Source organism: Tenrec ecaudatus, chromosome 2 (genome assembly GCF_050624435.1).
Source record: "Tenrec ecaudatus isolate mTenEca1 chromosome 2, mTenEca1.hap1, whole genome shotgun sequence".
Lineage (NCBI taxonomy): Eukaryota > Metazoa > Chordata > Mammalia > Afrosoricida > Tenrecidae > Tenrec > Tenrec ecaudatus.
Genome location: NC_134531.1, coordinates 211,446,436 through 211,464,525, shown reverse-complemented (window position 1 = coordinate 211,464,525; position 18,090 = coordinate 211,446,436). Strand labels below are relative to the sequence as shown.

The following is an 18,090-nucleotide window of genomic DNA, read 5'->3' as shown; positions in this document are numbered from 1 at the left end:
CCATTAGGAAAACAGTTACATCAATAACAATGAGGACAAGGAAGGAGAAAAGGCTCTTGAATTGATTGTGGTGATGATTGTACATCTCCTCTTGATAGGATGGGATTATTGAATCATGGGACATGTGGATAACGTGCTGATAAAACTGTTAAAAAATTTTACAGGAGAAAATTTCCAGGTCATTTCTCCCACAAGAGCCTCTGCATGGGTTTGAACTATGAATCTTTTAGTTAGCAGCTGAATGCTTAACCAGTGACACCACCGGGGCTCTCTGGGCATGTGTGTTTGTAGTTCCACACAGTTTTATCATGTGCGGACTTCACAGCCACCGCCACAGTGTTCCTTCACCATGGCCCCCTCCGACTCCCTCTGCCTAGAAGCCATATCCAGGCCCTTCATCCCTCCCCACCCTTAAGCTCTGGTAACCACTAATTTTCTTTCTCCACCTCTATAATTTCTTAATCTCAAGAAAGTTGTATAAATGGGATCACATACAGTATGACTTCTTTGGAGATTGGCTTTTGTTTTTTGTTGGCTGAATAGAATTCTCCTGAGACCCATCCTAGTTGTTGAGTATCAATATTATTATTATTATTATTATTATTATCATCATAATTTCTCAGCAGTCTCACAGTTCCCACTTGTCTGTCAGTTTGTCATGATGTGGTGGCTGGTGTGTTGCTATGACGCTGGACGCTATGCCACCGGCGTTTCACATACCAGCAGGATCATCATGATGGACAGGGTTCAGCAGAGCTTCCAGATGAAGAACAGACTTCAAAGAAAGAACAGGCTGTCTTCCACTAAGGTAAACCCTATGTATAGCGGAGATACATTGGACGGCAACCTCAGGCTGGATGGCATTCAAAATATGACTGAGGAAGAGCTGCCTTCTCACATAGTAGCAACCACAAGGCTGTGGATGCATGACTCAAAACGAGAACAACTACCAACATGCATCAATAACTGAAATGTGGGATACACAAGGTATGACTCTAGGAAAATCATAAACGGTCAAAAATGAAGTGGGATGCATAAAGATCAATATCCTAGGCATTTGTGAGTTGGAATTGAGTCTACTGGCCCTTTTGAACAGACAACATATGGTTTCCTTGCCTGGCATGGCAACTAGCAGAGGAATGACCCTGCAGGAACCCCAAAGTAAACATTTGAAGAACTATCTTAACAGACAATGCTGTCCATGGTAGGATAACAGCTATCCATTTGCAAGGTACACTGGTTAACTCCATGATTGTTCAAAGTTATATATCATCCACTAAAGTCAATGAGGAAGTAATTGAAGAAGTATACTAACATCTTGAGTCTGAAATTGATCAAACATACCATAAACGTGCATGGATAATTACTGGCGATTGGGATGTGAACACTGGAAGCAAAGAGGAACAATCAGTAGTTGAAAAGTACGATTTTGGTGACGGAAATGAAGCCGGAGGTCGAGTGACAGAATTTTGTAAGGCCGATCATTTTTTTTTTTAAAGCAAACACCCTCTTCCAACCATGTAAATAGTGAAATAGTGATTGTACCCATGAACTTGGCCAAAAGGAATACCTAGGTATCAATTCACTATATCTGTGGGAAGAGATGACAGGGATGCTCAATATCATAAGCCCAAACGAGGCCAAGGGCGGACTATGGAACAGACACCATCAATTGCTCATGTGTTAGTTCATTTTGAAGCCCCCCAAAATTAAAGCATGCCCACAAGAACCAAGTACAACCTTGAGTACATCCCACCTGAATTTAGATCCATCTCAAAAACAGATTTGAAACCATGAACACCAAAGACCAGACGAGTTGTGGGATGATTGTTAGACCACCATCCACGAAGAAAGCAAAGTCATTAAAAAGACAAGCGAGAAATACAAGACCAACATGAATGACCAAAGAGACTCTGAGACATGCTCTCGAATGTAGAGCAGGTAAAGCCAATGGAAGAAATGCTGAAGTAAAAGAGGCGAACAGACATTTCAAAGTGTAGCTTGAGCAGACAACGTAAAGCCTGATAATGAAATATGTAAAGACCTGGATTCAGGGAAGAAGAAGCTCAGCATTTCTCAAGCTGGAAAAAAATATTCCAGCCTCTAGTAAACTGGAAGGATTCAGTGGACAAAATATAGAGCTACTTAGGAAAGCATCAAAAAAAAAGATAGAAAGAATAAATACACAGTCACTGCACCACAAAGAATTGCTCAACATTTAACCATCTCAAGAGGTAGCATCTAATCAAGAGCCGATGACACTAGAGGAAGAAGCCCAAGCTGCACTGAAGGCCATGGTGGAAAACAAGGCTCCAGGGATGGACTATGTCCCAACTAAACTGTGCCACAAAAAACTAATACTGCACTGGGAGCGCCCACTCGTCTATGCCAAGAAATGTGGACGGCAGCTACTTGGCCAATTGAAAGATTCATACGTATGCCCCTGTCAAAAGAAAGTAACCCAATAGAATGTGGAAATTATAGAGCAATGTCATTAATATTACATGCAAGTACTGTTTTGTTGACTATTTTAAGACAGTTACAGCAATACATTGACAAGGAAAGGCCAAAGATCCAAGCTGTGTTCAGAAGAGGAAGTGGAATGAGGGATATCACTGCTGATGTCAGATGGATCTCGGTGGAAATCAGAAAACACCAGACAGATGTTTACTTGTGTTTCATTGACTCTGCAAAGGCAATGAACTGTGTGGAGCTTACCAAACCGCAAATGACCTTGCAAAGCATGGGAACTCCAGAGCACTGCGTGGTGCTCCTGTGGCACCTATACATAGACCAAGAGGCAGCTGTTCAATCAGAATACGAGGGTGTTGCATAGATTAAAAGCAGGAAAAGTGTGCATCTGGGTTATGTCCTTTCATGATGCATACTCAGTCTACGCCGAGCAAATAATCCAGAAGTGGGGACATTTGAAGAAGGCGGCATCAGGACCAGAGAAAGTCTTAGTCACAACCTGTGACATGCAGATGATGCAGCCTTGCTCCCTGAGAGGCAAGTGCTTACTGCTGGACACGAAGTAAGGACATGAAGTACTTACTGCTGAAGAGCAAACCCGACAGCCTTCCGTGTGGACTACAACTCAAGGTAAAGAAAACCCAAACCCACACAACTGGATCCTTCCGTAGCACCATGCTAAGTGGAGAAAAGATCAAAGTTATTGAGGATTTCAGTTTGCTTGGATCCACAATCAGTGCTCATGGAAGCACCAGTCAGGAGATCAAATGACACATTGCATGGGGTCAGTCTCTGCAGGAGACTCTTCAAAGAGTCAAGATGCTTTTATGAGGACAAAGGTGCACCTGACCCAATCCATGGTATGTTCCATGGCCTCATATGCACGTGACAGCTGGACAATGAATGGGGGAAACTGGTAAAGAACTGATGCATTTGAATTATGGTGTTGGCGAAGAGTATTTAAAGTCCTTTAGACTGCTAGAAGGATAAACAAATCCGTATTGGAGAAGGTATGTTCCTTAGAAGCAAGGATGGCAAGACTTTATCTCACAGACTTTGAACTCATTATCAGGAAAGACCAATTCCTGGAGAAGGACAGCATGCTTGGTAAGGTAGATGGTCAGATAAGGGAGAAAGGCCGTCCGCGAGGTGGTGCGATGCCATGCTGGCAGTCTTGGGCTTAAGCACAGCAGCCATTGGGAGGATGGTGCACGATCACTCTGTGGGGCATCGGGTTTCTGTGAGTCAGAACTGGCTGGATGGACGCTAACCACAACAGTGTTTGGAAGGTCCATCCCCTTGTCTTTGAAAACCACTGCTCCCACAGACCGTATTTTATGAGTTCTCCCCTGAATCAGATGAAAACATTTTACAGGTAGACTTGGATTTTGCGAGTTTTAAAACCAGATGAAAAATGACTTTACAAAGGAAAAGATTGCGATATTTGACTACATAAAAATGCAGATTGTTTGTAGCAAATAAAAACTAAGGCTAGCTAGAATTAAAAGAACTTTTAAAGCAGCTGATGAAGAATTAATATCCTAAATATATAATGAGATGATATAAATTGATAGTAAAATACGAAAAAATAGGTAAAATAAATGTGCAAAAGACCCAGATAGCTAATAAAAGAAGAAACACCATTATTGCACAAAGATGTAGGAATGGAATAGCCAAAGGCAGACACATTAAAAGACATTATTCTTTTTTGCCCATTTTATGCTAAAGGTGTTTGTTTTAAAACAATACTGATGCCAGTATGCTAGGCCAGACACCTGCGCACATTTCTGGTGGAAATGGGAAGTGCCGAAACATCCTAGAAGTCAGATTGACAGTCTGTGTCAGAGCTTAAAAAGAGCTCATCCAGCGTGCCTTTGAATACTGCTCCTAGACCTTTTCCCTACAGACACATATTTCCACATGGGCCCGACATTGATGGGCAGAGTTATTTTAGAACAGCGTCCTGCCCACCCCGCTGATGCTCTTGGGCTGTGCTCTGCAATTGTCTCACAGATTACAACGAGTGCGACAGCGGCGAGGATGACTGTGTGCCTGGAGCCTCCTGCTGGAACACCCTGGGGTCCTTCATGTGCAGCTGCACAGGAGCGGATCCTGACTTCTGGGTAGAGTATCCTGGGAGACCCTGCCAAGGTAAATAATTCTCATCATCCTGGTCCTGGAAACTGTCCCATCTTTGTCCTTCAATTGCATTCACTTATAAAGTGCTTCTTTACCAATCAGAGCAGTCTCTTTGTCCTGGGCAAGCCTCTTAATTGTGTGCATGCATACACGCATGTGTATGTGCTTATGCGTGTGTTGTCTTTCCCATACTTACCTGGATCTCCAGCCTCCTGCGGAGTAGCGTATCTTTATTACCGTGTGCTGCCGTAATAGCAACACCACAAATGGGTGACTTTAATAAAGGGGCATTGATTTTCTCACAGTCACAATGGCTGGAAGCCCCGATGCAGAGCAGTGCGTCTAGGGGAAGGCTTTCTCTCTGTGTCCGCTCAGGGGGAAGGCCCTTGTCTCCCTTCAGTACCTGATGGCCCAGCGTACCTTGAGATCTCCAGGTGTCTCAGCATTAATTTTCCCCTGGGTCTAGGACGTTCCTGTAGCAGGGACCCTGAATCCCAAGGAATCCCTGACTCTTAGCTCTTCTTTCCTGGGGGCATGGAGGTTCCCTTCTCTCACTGATTCAGGTTCCTTTTGTACCTTGAAAGAGAAAACGATGCAGGCTACACCCCCCAGAGACACTCTCTTTACATCAGGTCCCCAGGACCCCCCTCAACATGCCCTGGGGAGGCTCAGGGGTGTTGAGGAGATTCAGTGTTGACAATGAGATGACTCCACCCTAGGGACTGTAGCCCCAGGGAAAGAGACAGATTTTTGTAGGAGGCAGACTGCTGTCACCAGCAACGTCAAGTGTGCCATGATGGAGCTTGGGCGACGGCACCAAAGAGACCCCAATACTGACTATAATGTAAGGAGGACATTTATTCCTTCTTAAAGGGGACAGAGCCACCACAAGGACCGGTCATCTGGATGTGGGAGGCCATTAGCACAAGGCCAACGTGGCATGCACAGTTGGGACACTAGCTAAATTAGACATGGGACACAAGAAACAGCCTCACAGTTACAGGTGGGACTCTAACAGAGGAGAAATCGGGACCGTGACTGGGACACATGCATTATGTTAGAGGCAAGGGCCCCACAGCCAGCCAGCCAGCCCTGCCCCCACACTGGAGACTCCCCCCTCACCCCCTTGTCAGAGCTTTGTTCCTGTCATTTCAACCGTCCCTGCAGTGCCAAGCTCAAAAGTCTTAAAGAGACCACTTTTTCCAAGCTCTCTCTGAGCCCTCACACTGAACTGAGACAACCCACACCCCTCTGGACTTTTCAAATGGATTTGGGTCTGTCCCTGTCACTTTGACAACCGGATGCCCTGGGCAGAGGCTTGGATTTAGCCCAGAGACAGGAGTGACCAGGTAAAGAAGCAGAGCTTTGAGGAGGTATGGTGAGCTTGCGGCTATAGGGTTAGGGATGTTGAGGCTAATCGAGATCAAAGATATGACCACAAGATGGCAGTGTTGCTCACAAACCGAAAACCCAAACCCACAGACATCTAGCTTTCCAATGGATTCCAACCCCTGGTTTCCAAGACTGTCAATCACCCACTGCCATTGAGCTGTTTCTGACTCACAGCTACCCTACAGCGCAAAGTAGAGCTGCCGTGTTTGGGTCTCTGAGACTGCAAATCTGTACAGAGACAAACAGCGTCGTCATTCTCCCATGGAGTGGTGGATTTGAACCATCAACTTTGCAGTTAGTAGCTCAGTGCCTTAACCCACACAGCCATGTATGTATTGGGGCGGAAGAATTGATGGCTAGTGCATGTGAGTGGCAGTCCCAGGAAGAAGCACCTTACAAAGGCAAATGACTTGGGGGTACTCACCAAAAGGCGGTCCAGGACAAGAACCCCCACCCCTCGCCCAGGGAAAGAGAGGGGAAGTAGAGAAAGGCTTACATGTCTAGGCAATGCCCCTTAGTAGCAGCATGGGGAGTCTCTGCAGAGGAGCCAAGGTGGTGCAGCGAGTTAAGTGTTGGGCTGCTAACCACAAAGTCAGCAGTTCAAATACACCAACTGCTCCTCAGGAGAAAGATGAGGCAGTCTGCTTCTGTCAGGATTTACAGCCTCCAGCCAGCTCACTATGAAGATCTAAGCCACTGGAGGCCAGTCCACCTAGGCTGTCTTTGCTCACATATATGTCAGAGGTCTCTGGAGGGAAAAGAATGGGGGACAAGGCCCACAGGAGCTAGCCTGCCCTGGGGGCGCATCACGTGGCTGAACGGACCTGGCGGCTTGCTCTTCTGGTCTGTGGGGATAAGTAGAGAGCAGGTGCAGGAACAAGGTTCCCATGACCTCAAGAATCAATGTGATTAACTGTAGCCTAGAGATCTGAACTTAGACCTTGAGGTCAGACACTTTGCCCAAGTCCACCTTGTGGACTTGGCACACCCAGAGTCAGCTGGGAGAGGCTGGAGAGGTGGGGGGCCGTCTCAGTTTTTCAGGGCTGCTGTGACATAAATATGGGACCGCAGTTGTTACGCGGTGGGCTGTGATCTGAAAAATCACCAGTTCAAAACCACCAACTGCTCTGGGGCAGAAAGACGAGGCTTTCTACTCTAAAGAGTTAGAGTCCCAGAAACCCACAGGGGCAGCTCTACCCTGGTCCTATAGGGTCCCCATGGGTCGGCATCAACTCGATGGCAGTGAGTTTGGTTTGGGATTTGATGATACAGATGCCACAAGCGGGGGGTTTAGAGAACAGAAGAGCATTTCCTCACAGCTCTGGGGCTCAGCCTCCAAATCAGGGTCTCAGCTGTGTTGATTGTCTCCCTGTGAGCAGTCCCACGTGTTCCTTGGTTTCTTGATTTGTAGAGGACCCTCACAGGGTGTCTGTCTTCTCCGTGTGTGTGCAAGAGCGCTGCCCAGTGATCTCCCCTTTCAGCTGATCATTTGATCATACCACATTAGATTGCGGGTGGAAAGCGAGTGCCTTACATCAGATGGCAGGTCATGACATTGGGTTGCACTATAAAAGGCTCTTTGCTCTACTCAAGGCATCTGATTTAACCACATTCCATAGCAGCTCATGTAACTCTCTGTAGCAGCAACCAGACAAGTGTTTGGCTAAGCAGCCAGGGACCATAAGGCTCAGTCCTATGACAAAGTCAATGAACTATTAAAGACCCTTTGATTCTTTGGCCCACAGTGGTGGCCTCTTAGGAACCAAGCCAGGCGCGTTGGCTGGTGGAAATGTCCAACGTGTGTGTGTGTGTGTGTGTGTGTGTGTTTCTCGAATGGGCAGTTCCTGATTTGGGCCATTGTCGGGCATAGAGTGGGTCCCTATATGCAATTCAATCCAACCCACTCCCAAAGGTTGGGCTTACGTACCTGAACTAAAACATGGATCCACCTTCTCTCTCTGTCTCCTTGTGCCATGCAGGTGACTCTCCTGGCAACACAACTCAGGCCCCCGGATCCTCTCTGGGCCCTGACACAGAGCAGCCTCCCACCTCCCCAGGGACTGGGGCTCCCTTCACCCAGGATACAAACCTCACCAGCCAGGGCCTGCCCCAGCGCATGAGGCTGACGGGGGCAGTCAAGGTGCTCTGTGAGATCGAGAAGGTGGCCATCGCCATCCAGAAGAGCTTCCTGCAGCAGGAGGGCATCCCCGAGTCCTCCCTGTACCTGGGCCAGCCGGCCTGCAACGTGAGCGGCAGCAACAGCACACACGTGCTCCTGGTGGCCGGCTGGAGCGAGTGCGGGACTGCCATGCAGAGCGTGAGCACTGGGAAGGCGTGTAGTGGGTGTAGGTGGTGGGGTTTTCTGCCAGAGTCCTCTCTGTCTTGGGGGCCCAGGAAGAACTTGCACCCCAAGGTCTCTGTCTCTTGAGAAGGGGACCCAGCCAAAGAGTTAGGGCAGAGCTAGGGTCTCAGGCTGCACCCTAAAGTCAGGCAAGAGCTGAGTGCCTGGCCTCGCTGCAGAGTTTGATGGAATGTGTGCGAAGGAGCCACTCCGGGAGTGGGGGGGATTACACCTCCTCCTCCAGGTGATTTCACAGGCAGGCAGGGCTGAGAGGAGGCGGGACAGGAAGGAGACAACAGGGCTGAAGGGCCTCGGAGTGTGACTGTATGTGGATATGAGTGTGAATGTTTGTGCGTGAGAGAGATGTGCTTATGGCAATGCGTGGAAGTGTGTATATTTGTGAGTCTGTGGGCGTATGTGCATAGAGAGATGTGCATACAGATGGATGTGCTTGTCTGTGTGTAAGTGTGTATAGACGTGTCTTTGTGCGGAGGTGGCTATGTGTGATTGCGTTGATAGGAGCATGAATGTGTGTGCACTTGTATGTGTGTGTGAAGGTATGGTGTGTGTGTGTGTGTGTGTTGGTGGGTGGCATTACTCAGAATGACCTTGGTGTTCTTTGTGGGCCTTTAGCAAGGCAGGGTTTCCTTGCCCAGTGTGCAGAGAGCCCTCCCCAGAGCTTCTTCCTCAGGGATTCTGGGAACTCGCTCCTCTCAGGGGACTCGTCGGAGCGCCTGGAATGCACAGACACTCTGGATGGTTTTCACCTTTTTCTCAGACGAAGAGTCCTCCAAACACTTGTTTGTGCAAATGCAAACGGGGCTTCCAAAAGTCTGTGCGAAAATTCCATTATGTCCGAATTCCATTATCCTTTCATCTTTTTGAACCCCCTTCGTCCAATGAAATACAGTATCCTCACCAATTACCTCAAAAATAGTCACCTTCCGGAGCCCCAGTGGTGGAGCGGTTACCCGTAGAGAAGTTACAGGGCAAAGCTTGCTTATCTCCAAGTTCAGGCAGCTGGAGCCCGGATGCAGGGGCCCGGCAGGGCCAGGTTCCTTCCCTCAGTGGCTCCAGGGGAGACTCCTTCCTCATCTCGCCAGCTTCTTGGGGGGGTGGGGGGATGAGTCTTTTTCCCTATTCCTGGCTTTCAGCTGCCCCTTCCCAAGGGGTCACCTCCTGTGGGACTGTTTTCACGTCTGTCTCCTCAGTGTAAGGCACCACTCATCCACGGTGGCCACATGCCAGCTGACCACTTTTTCAGAGGAACCCCTCTTTCCGGGCAAGATCACATGCCCAAGGAGAGAGGTTAGCATTGTAACGTGTCTTTTCAGTTGACACCGCTCTGCCCACGCCAGCCAGCAGTTTCGGTCCCCCTTGGATCAATTAGAGGGGAGTTAAAGCAATGAGTATTAGGAAAATGCCCATGCGTTTGTGTTTTGGTTTTTAACTTTGGGGAAAGTGCTTTCACGAGAAACTCCACCCACACCCAGTACCGGGGTCCCAGGCGTGTGCGGTGGCCTCCGGGGTCCCAGGCGTGTGCGGTGGCCTCTGGGGTTCCAGGGGCTGGCTCACGCTGAGCTGTGTGTCCAGAACATGACCGACACGGTGGTGAGGACCACGCTGCGCAATGACCTGTCCCCAGACGGCATCATCCACTACCTGAAGATCTCCAGCCCCATTCACTGCGCCTTCCGCAACGACCTCCTGACATCATCGGGGTACACTCCGCAGTGGGGGTGAGTGGAATGCCTCACAGCCCCCTTCCATAATGGGGTTCCTCTCGAGCACCTTTGCTTTGGGGTTTGACCCGCTGCAGGCCCCTTCCTCATAGCTGGCATCTCTGGGTGGTGCACTGCTTAGCACACTTAGCTGCCAACGGAAAGGACAAGGGTTTGAAGCCACCCAGAGGTGCCTCAGAGGAAAGACCTGGTACTCCACTTCTGAACAACCAGCCACTGGGAACCGCGTGCAGCCCAGTTCTGCTCTGGTGCATGCAGGGTTGCCGGGAGCCGGAGTTCATGCTGGCAACCGTCCCCTCCCTTCCCTTTTGAGGGGAGTCCTGGGGGCCACTGTGGGTAGGCGTTGGCTCTCACACTTCCCAGTCCCACTCAGAGTACAAAGAGGAGGCTGCCTGCTCCCGAGAAGACTCACAGCCTCGGAACATCTGCATGGAGTTACTGGTCGTTGGCATGGGCTTGGTGGCAGTGGGTTTGGTTCGCGGTTCGGAGTTGCAAAGGGGGAGTCACAGTAAGGACTGTCCTAACTGCCACCTGCCTCCTGCAGGGTCTACACCATTATTGAGGACCTCCACGGGTTCGGAAGCTTCGTCACGGAGATGCAGTTGTTTATTGGAGACTCTCCGATCCCACAGAATTACAGTGTGTCTGCCAGTGACGACGTCAAGATCGCAGTGGGGCTCTATAAGCCAAACCATGACCTCAAGGTGGTGCTCACAGAGTGCTGGGCCACCCCCTCCAGCAATGCCAGGGACCCAGTGACGTTCGGGTTCATTAACAACAGGTAGGGCTCAGGTGGGCACTGGGTCATGCCCACCGCCTCCCCAGGTGTGGTGCCTGCTTAGAGACCTCAGCCTCTCCAGACAGGCCATGAGATGGACATGGACAGGGGGGCTGGGCCCATGAAGGGACACCCCCACCTCTTGGGAACTGTCGGAGTAGTTGGTCTGTGGGGCTTCATCGGGCCCTTGTAGGCCTGCTTTTTGGAGTGGTGAGATGGAGCTATGCTGGAGCCCATCTGAGACCATGCACGGTCTGCCCCGTCTCTGCAGCTGCCCCGTGCCCAACACGCACACCAATGTGATTGAGAACGGGAACTCCAACAAGGCCCAGTTCAAGCTGAAGATCTTCTCCTTCATCAACAATTCGATCGTCTATCTGCACTGCAAGCTTCGCATCTGCATGGAATCCCCCGATGCCACATGCAAAATCGTAGGTGTTTGGGCTTCCTGTGCATTTGTCTGCACCCACACTCCTCCCTGTGATTGTAAGTGGCGCCCCTCGTGTGTGATTGCCGCCACGTCTTTGTCTTTTCTCCCCTGTATAAGAAAGAAAGACAACGCGATTAGGACACACCCTTCTCCCACACGGCCCTGTGCTCACTGGCAACATCGTTGGAGAGAGAGGGCTTGCTTTTCCCATTTCACTCAAGAACATTGTTGGGATTTTGATTACAAATTCATCATAGTTACGGATCGTTTGGGAATAGTATTAGCATTTTCACAGTGGTTGATAAATCTTCCAATCCATGACCGTAGACTGCTTCTCCATGTGTGTCGCTCTCTTTTGGTTACCGTCAGTAGTGCTTTGTAGTTTTCCGTGCACGTGTCTTACACATCCCCAGTTAGGTTTATCCCTCATAATAGATGACCAGGCCCTCCTTTGAGGCACCTCTGGGTGAATTTGAACTGCCGACCTTTTGGTTAGCAGTTCACCATGCTGACCATTTTCACCACCCAAAGACTCCATGCAGGGCATTCGCCGAGATCCCAGTCATCTGCTGAATTAGAGCACACTCACAAGCAATCATCTCAGGAGCGCTGATAGGCAATCGGGTACCCTGTGCATGTAGAGCTGGTAAACCCCCCTTGTGAACAGATCTGGGGTAACCCCAAAGACCAGATGTTAGCAATGAAATATCTCAGAGAGTATCAATGCATTTCTCTTATTCTGAAAGGACTTGCTGCTGCCGTTAGTCCCTGTGTACAACGGAACCCCACACGGCCGACCCTGCGCCACTTTCTCAGGGGTTTTGCTGCAGCCACTGTGCCAGACGATCTCATTGAGCATCCTCTTCTTTTGCACTGACCCCCTGCCCAGCCAAGTATGGTGTCATTTTCCAGGAGTTGGTCTCTCCTGATCCTTGATTCCAACCCACGGGGACCCCATTTGTTGAGAATCACTCAGCGCTCCATAGGCCTCCGTGGCGCATCCCATCAGCCAGAACTCCAGTCTTCTTCCGAGGTGCTTCCTGGGAGGTAGCACCATCAACCTTGCAGTCAGTAGCTGAGGGCATACATTGTTTGTGTCGCCCCCGGGACACCTGTTATGTCTTTGAGACCTTCCCCCAATGCCCAATTAAATTTTAACAAGGTCACAGAAGTTCATAATCCGAAGGTCTCACAGTCTTTGCCCTCCGAGCACTGTGCAAGTTCCTTTGGGATGAGCATGTAGGAAGCAGATTCCACAGCGTCACCCAGCCAGGGAGGCAAGGGGGAGGCAAGGGCGTTCAAGGGAGGAAAGGACTGCCTGCACAGCCCCTGAGAGCTGGAAAGGAGGTGACGCCAGCACCAGGGCCTGGAGATGTGGCTGGGGCTGTCCAAGTCTCACCCTGTGTGCACCCCACTTCTTCAAGCCCCCTAGACCCAGATCTCCTTCCCTCACTGTCGCTGCCCTGCTGTCATCTCACCTGGGTGGAGCCCATGGGCCTGGCCTCATCCACACTCTCTGTCCCCGTCAACACTGATCCATCTGGGACTCCGAGACCCTGGCAGGATAAAACTTTGGAATGGAACCTTCCTCCCTCCTGAGGAGCAGAAGTCTCACCAATGCTGTCCACTGATGTGCAGTTTCTCTCCTTTAAAAACCACAGAACTGTCATGATTTCCGGTCCCTGAGAAGTGAGGAGACATCTGCCACCCACCAGACATCCTGGGGGCCCCTCATCCGGTCTGAAGGTGAGTTGGTGATTGTTTTAGAGAACTAAAGAAAGGACACAGCCAACCCCATTTCAAACTCAAAGGGTCCCCCTCGGTGACTCGGGGCACTTACACTTTTCCTGAAAGACGCCGATAGTCAACATGGGGAGGGGAGCATTCACCGGGAACCTTCTGAGGTGCCAGGCATTGAGCTAAGGCCTGTCCATGCGGAATGCCCCATACACCTCTTGAAAATTTGCCACTCGATTGACCCCCTCATTTATAGAGGAGGAAGCGGAGGCTTGAAGGGGCCCTGCCTGTAAGCAATGTGACATGTGAGCAGTGCTGTAGAAACCACAGATGTGTTCTGACACTGGACGGAGACATTGAGTGCATTGTTAAAGGAAGCAAGGAACCGAAGCTGTGACCAGGTGGAGTCATATTGTGTGTGTGTACACGTGTGTGTACATGTGTGTGAGCACATGAAAAACCATTTCATTCAAATATCAATCCCAGTCTCTGTTGAGTCACCGTTGACTCATGGCAATCCCACATGTCCCAGAGTAGATCTGGTCTCTAAAGGGTTTCCAAACCTGCCGAGCAACCAGCAGCACACAAGCCTCCGCCAACAGGCCGGGGGTGGCTGTGCAAGAGGGGCATTGGCCAGGAATCGAACCCTGGTCTCCCACACAGAAGGTGAGAATCCTGCTCTTGTACCACCACTGGCCCCTGAGTTCTATTATACTGAAAGATGAAAAAGAAAAAAAAAAATGTGGCTGCCAATTCTCCAAGTAGAATATTTTTATCAGCCAATCGCATGCCGTGTGTTTTGAAAATCAATTTGAAATGGTGTGCTTTGGGTGTTAAGACAGAAGCTTCTACTTGTCTCCCGAGATCTGTTCTCAGCTGCTCTTGTGGTAATAGACACGCCCTCCCCCCACCCCCCCTCAGTTTTTTCACTAGCAACAACCACCAGGAGCAAAAACCCGGATGCCCAGCCCCACTTGCAGCTCAGTGCAGTCCTAAGTGAGCATGCGGCTTCACACGTGCCTGCACTTAGCTGCTCCCTGCTCCTGCCGATGAGATCCAGGTGGAATGCCCTCCACCAGAGAAATGCCCCGAGCTTCCCCTCACCCCTAGCGTTGTCGCTTCCCCTTCCTGCTGCCTGAAGTCTAGAGGAGAGCTTAGCAGTGGGCCCGGGGACCTGGAGGGAGCCGGCTTCCTGAGCACTCCACTCCATGCAGCCGGGCTGTGGGCCAGGCCTGGGCTCTGACCCCGTCTTATGTGAGAAAGACATAAACTTTCTTGTTCTTTGAGACATTGTGATTTTTTTGGTTTTTCCCCTCCTAATCTTGGTTGATTTTCTTCATGGCTTTTCTTTCTAACCCTCCTTGCCTCTCAATATTTCCCTGAACAAGGACTTTGGGGGTTTGGCTCCAGGGTGTAAGCTGGCACTGAGTGGGGGGTCAGGACTCTGGGGAACCAGTGGGGGGAGCCCTTTGCAAACGATTCTCAACTCCCAGTTTGTAGGTAAAGTACCTGAGACACCTTTGAAGTAGACACAGGTTCCAGGCCTGGGGCCCTCTGGAGTCAGGCCGTGGGTGTGGTGTGTATGCTCTGATGGGACCTCAGGTGACTTCTGAGCTGGCTCCTGGGACCACATCCTCTCTGGCCCCCATCTTTTGTTCAAGTGTCTGGGGAGGAGGAGTTTGGCCTGGAGTGAAAGATAAGAAATAGGATGCCTTTTAAAATGCAATCTCTCTGTCTTGTTGTTGCCTTTACCTCCACTATTTTTTGCCGAAATTAATGTATATAAGCATCAGATGCATTCCTGTGTATAAAAATGAAGCATTTACATTGATTCATCAATACTCTGGGGAATGTGAGGCGCCTGGGTGGCATAATGGACACTCATTGGGCTTCGAACTGCCAGGCCAGCCGTTTGAAACCACGGGAGAAAGACGGGCCTTTCTACTCCCACAAAGAGTGACAGTCTCGCGACTCACAGGGGCGGTTCCACCCTGCCCTACAGGGTCTCCACGAGTTGGCATGGACTCGATGGCGGTGTGTTTGGTTTGGGGTTTTTTAATTTTTGGCTTTATTTGGCCAAAATTTGAGTGGGAAAAGCACTGGACTTTGAGGGAGGAGACCTGGGTTGAATATAGGACATGACCCTGGCAAACTCTGTGGCCTCGTGGGGATGACTGGAGCTTCTGCCTCCTCTTCATTCATTTACTCATCCACCCACCTCCCCCATCAACTCACTAAACCCTTCCTCCATTCCCCCAGCATCCACTCGTGCACCCACCCCCTTATTTATTCCCCCCCCCCCCCCCCCGGTCCATGTCTTTCTTCCTCTACCCAGATGCTCATCCATCTGTCTGCGCACCCTTCCAGCATTCAAGCACTCACCCACCCATGTATTCACCCCTCCACTCAGCCACCCATTTTCCTGTTCATTCATCTGTTCATCCACCCCCACCACCTATTGATCTAGACCTCCATCCACTCGTCTGCCTAGCGTTGTTGAGTGCCGTCCACTCATTTCCTGTCAGCACTGACCCCGAGGCTCTCTGCTCACTTAGGGATTTGCAGCCTTACAACCCCCAAGGAGCAGCTCCACGCTGCCTGCAGGCTCACCGTGAGTCCGAATCCACTTGACGGCAGTAGATTGTGTGTAGCAGACGAGAGCGTGACCCAGCCCTGCATGGCCTTCACCACCTTTGCTCCATTGGAGCCCATGGTCTCTGCCAGGGCGTCCGTTCACCTTTCCCACGGACCCGCTGCTTCAACACAGGTGTGGTTGAACTCTTAGAAGCAGATGGCCAGACCGCTTTCCTCTCCTCGTCTGTCTTAGGAAAGGGGGGGGGGGCGGGGTAGGGTCCATCTCTACGTGTTTGCAAGATCGGCTCCTGAAAACACAGCATGGAGACCCGCTGGAGCTCAGCTCGTTCTGACGCCCCGAGGCGGACCTGATTCCTTCGTGCCTCACCCACCCCGTGGCACCCACCTATCTCCGTGCGGCCAGAAACTGCCTCCGTGGCCAGCAGGTCGCTCCCTGGGAGGAGGGAGAGAAAGTCGGAAGGACTGGGAACATCTTTTTTTTTCTTCAGACAGTTGGGGTGTCTCCTCTTTGAGTTATTATTTTTCTTGTAAAGAAGTGAAATCTGCATCATAGAAATGGACCATCTGAAAGGAGTCGTTGAACGGGTTTAGTGCGTTCACAAAGCTAGTCTCCACACATGCCCACCCCAGCCCCCAATCAGGGCCGGGTCCAGTCTTCCTTAGCGGTCACTACCCACCCTCTCTTCCTCCAGCCCCTGCAAGCTCCTCTGGGTTCGTCTGTTCTGGATACTGCCCATCTGGGCTCTAATTACTTCACTCGGAAGGCTGTTTCCAACATCCCCTGTGTGGGACTTGCACCTGTACTTCTGATGGATGATTAATTCTCCATGGTGGGTGCACCACAGTTTATCCATCCTTCATTTCATCAACATTATGCTTTGGGTTTCTAATCGCAAGGTCAGCAGTTTGAAACCACCAGTCGCTCCGTGGGAGAAAGATGAGGCTTTCTACTCCAGTAAAGAGTTACCGTCGCCAAAACTCACAGGGGCAGTTCTACCCTGTCTTATAGGGTCACTGAGTTGGAATCAACTCGATAGCAGTGAGTTTGAGAGGGTACTGCAGTGGGTATGCATGGGGGTACTAACAAGGTCAGCAGTTCAAAAAACCACCAGCTGCTCCGATTCACAAGGCTTTCTACTCCAGCGAAGAGTTCTAGTCTCACTACAACTTTTAAAAAGATAACAATTGCATGAATAATAATGAGTACAAGACAGAGGAAGACGTTATAGCATTGTGGTGATGATTGTACACCTCTTCTTGATATGATTCGATTGTTCTATGACATGTGGGTGAAATACCAATACAACTTAAAAAAAAAAAGTTACAGCCCTGGGGCAGTTCTACCCTGTCTGTCCTAGAGGGTTGCTATGAGTCAGTGTTGACTCGCTGGCAGGGAGAAAAGGGTTGCTTCTACGTTAGCTGGTGGCATCGCGCTTGTGTTAACACCACATGTGTGAAGTGCCTGGGTCCCTGCTTTCAACCCTGTGGGGTATATTTGTTCCTCTTGCTCTCTGTGCCATGCTCTCCTGCTGGAAGGCCCCCACCTCCACACGGTAGGATGTGTGCCCACTCAGACCAGCAATCAGGCCAAGCTCTCCTCCCGTAGGAAGGACCTTTTTCACCCACACCTGCCTCTTCCTTGTGGCCAGCGCCCATCCTGAGACCGAGGGGGTGGGCGTTTGCAGGCAAAGCCGGCATGGCTGCGGCGGGTCACTCCTGGCCTCTCACCATCTCTGCTAGCCAACAGCTACCTGGGTACACTTGGGTCCCGGCTGCTCAGCCACGTGAGGCCCACTTTTTCCGGGTGGTAAGCAGAGTACACAGAAGCAACTCGCATGGGGAGAGCACACACACCCTGCTCCGAGACCCCGCTTCTCCCTGATCTCCATTTCCCCACCGCAGGCACTCCTGTTGGGCTTGAGCCAGCTGAAGCCCGTTCTTCTTAATTTGAGCAGACACCTTCCCTTGTGCCTGTCACCCCCACCCCCTGCAGATGACTCCACCAGTGGACAGCCTGGCCTGGCAGTGGTCTACATTGTTCTCATTGTGGTGGCCGTCTTCGGCGTGGTGACGGGCGCAGCTGCCCTCCTGATCATGCGTTACCAGAGGGTCACCGGGAGGTACAACTTCAAAATCCAGTCTGACAACTTCAGCTACCAGGTGTTCTACGAATAAGAGGTAAGAAGCAAGACAGGTGCTTGCCCACCGGGCTGCGGTGGATGAAGGGCGAGCCCGTTCTGGGGAGCTCAGGTTTGTGGGTGTTGGCACTTGGGTGGCTCTCGTGAGGGGTGCATCCTCTCCACTGGGAAGGCAGCCAAGGGCATTCAGAGAGCTGGCAAGGCCTCATTAGGGATGCTTCATGGGGTTCAATCACTTTATACTCACAACTGCGGACGCACTGGACCAGGGCGGCACAGCCGAGCACAGAGCAGGCCCCAGGCCCCAGCTCTGCTGCCATGCCCAT

At 50.7% G+C, this 18,090-nt stretch overlaps 1 protein-coding gene across 1 annotated transcript in view; it reads left to right on the top strand.

Annotated features, from left to right (window-relative positions):
• Positions 1 to 17,801, top strand: part of UMODL1 (uromodulin like 1) — a 68,876-nt gene extending 51,075 nt beyond the window's left edge. The window contains exons 15-21 of the mRNA XM_075542910.1: positions 4,486 to 4,623; positions 7,983 to 8,320; positions 9,938 to 10,083; positions 10,631 to 10,867; positions 11,136 to 11,295; positions 12,956 to 13,040; positions 17,620 to 17,801. Coding sequence (XP_075399025.1) covers positions 4,486 to 4,623; positions 7,983 to 8,320; positions 9,938 to 10,083; positions 10,631 to 10,867; positions 11,136 to 11,295; positions 12,956 to 13,040; positions 17,620 to 17,801 — 1,286 coding nt within the window. The remainder of the gene's footprint in view (positions 1 to 4,485; positions 4,624 to 7,982; positions 8,321 to 9,937; positions 10,084 to 10,630; positions 10,868 to 11,135; positions 11,296 to 12,955; positions 13,041 to 17,619) is intronic.
• The last annotated feature ends 289 nt before the right edge of the window (positions 17,802 to 18,090 follow it).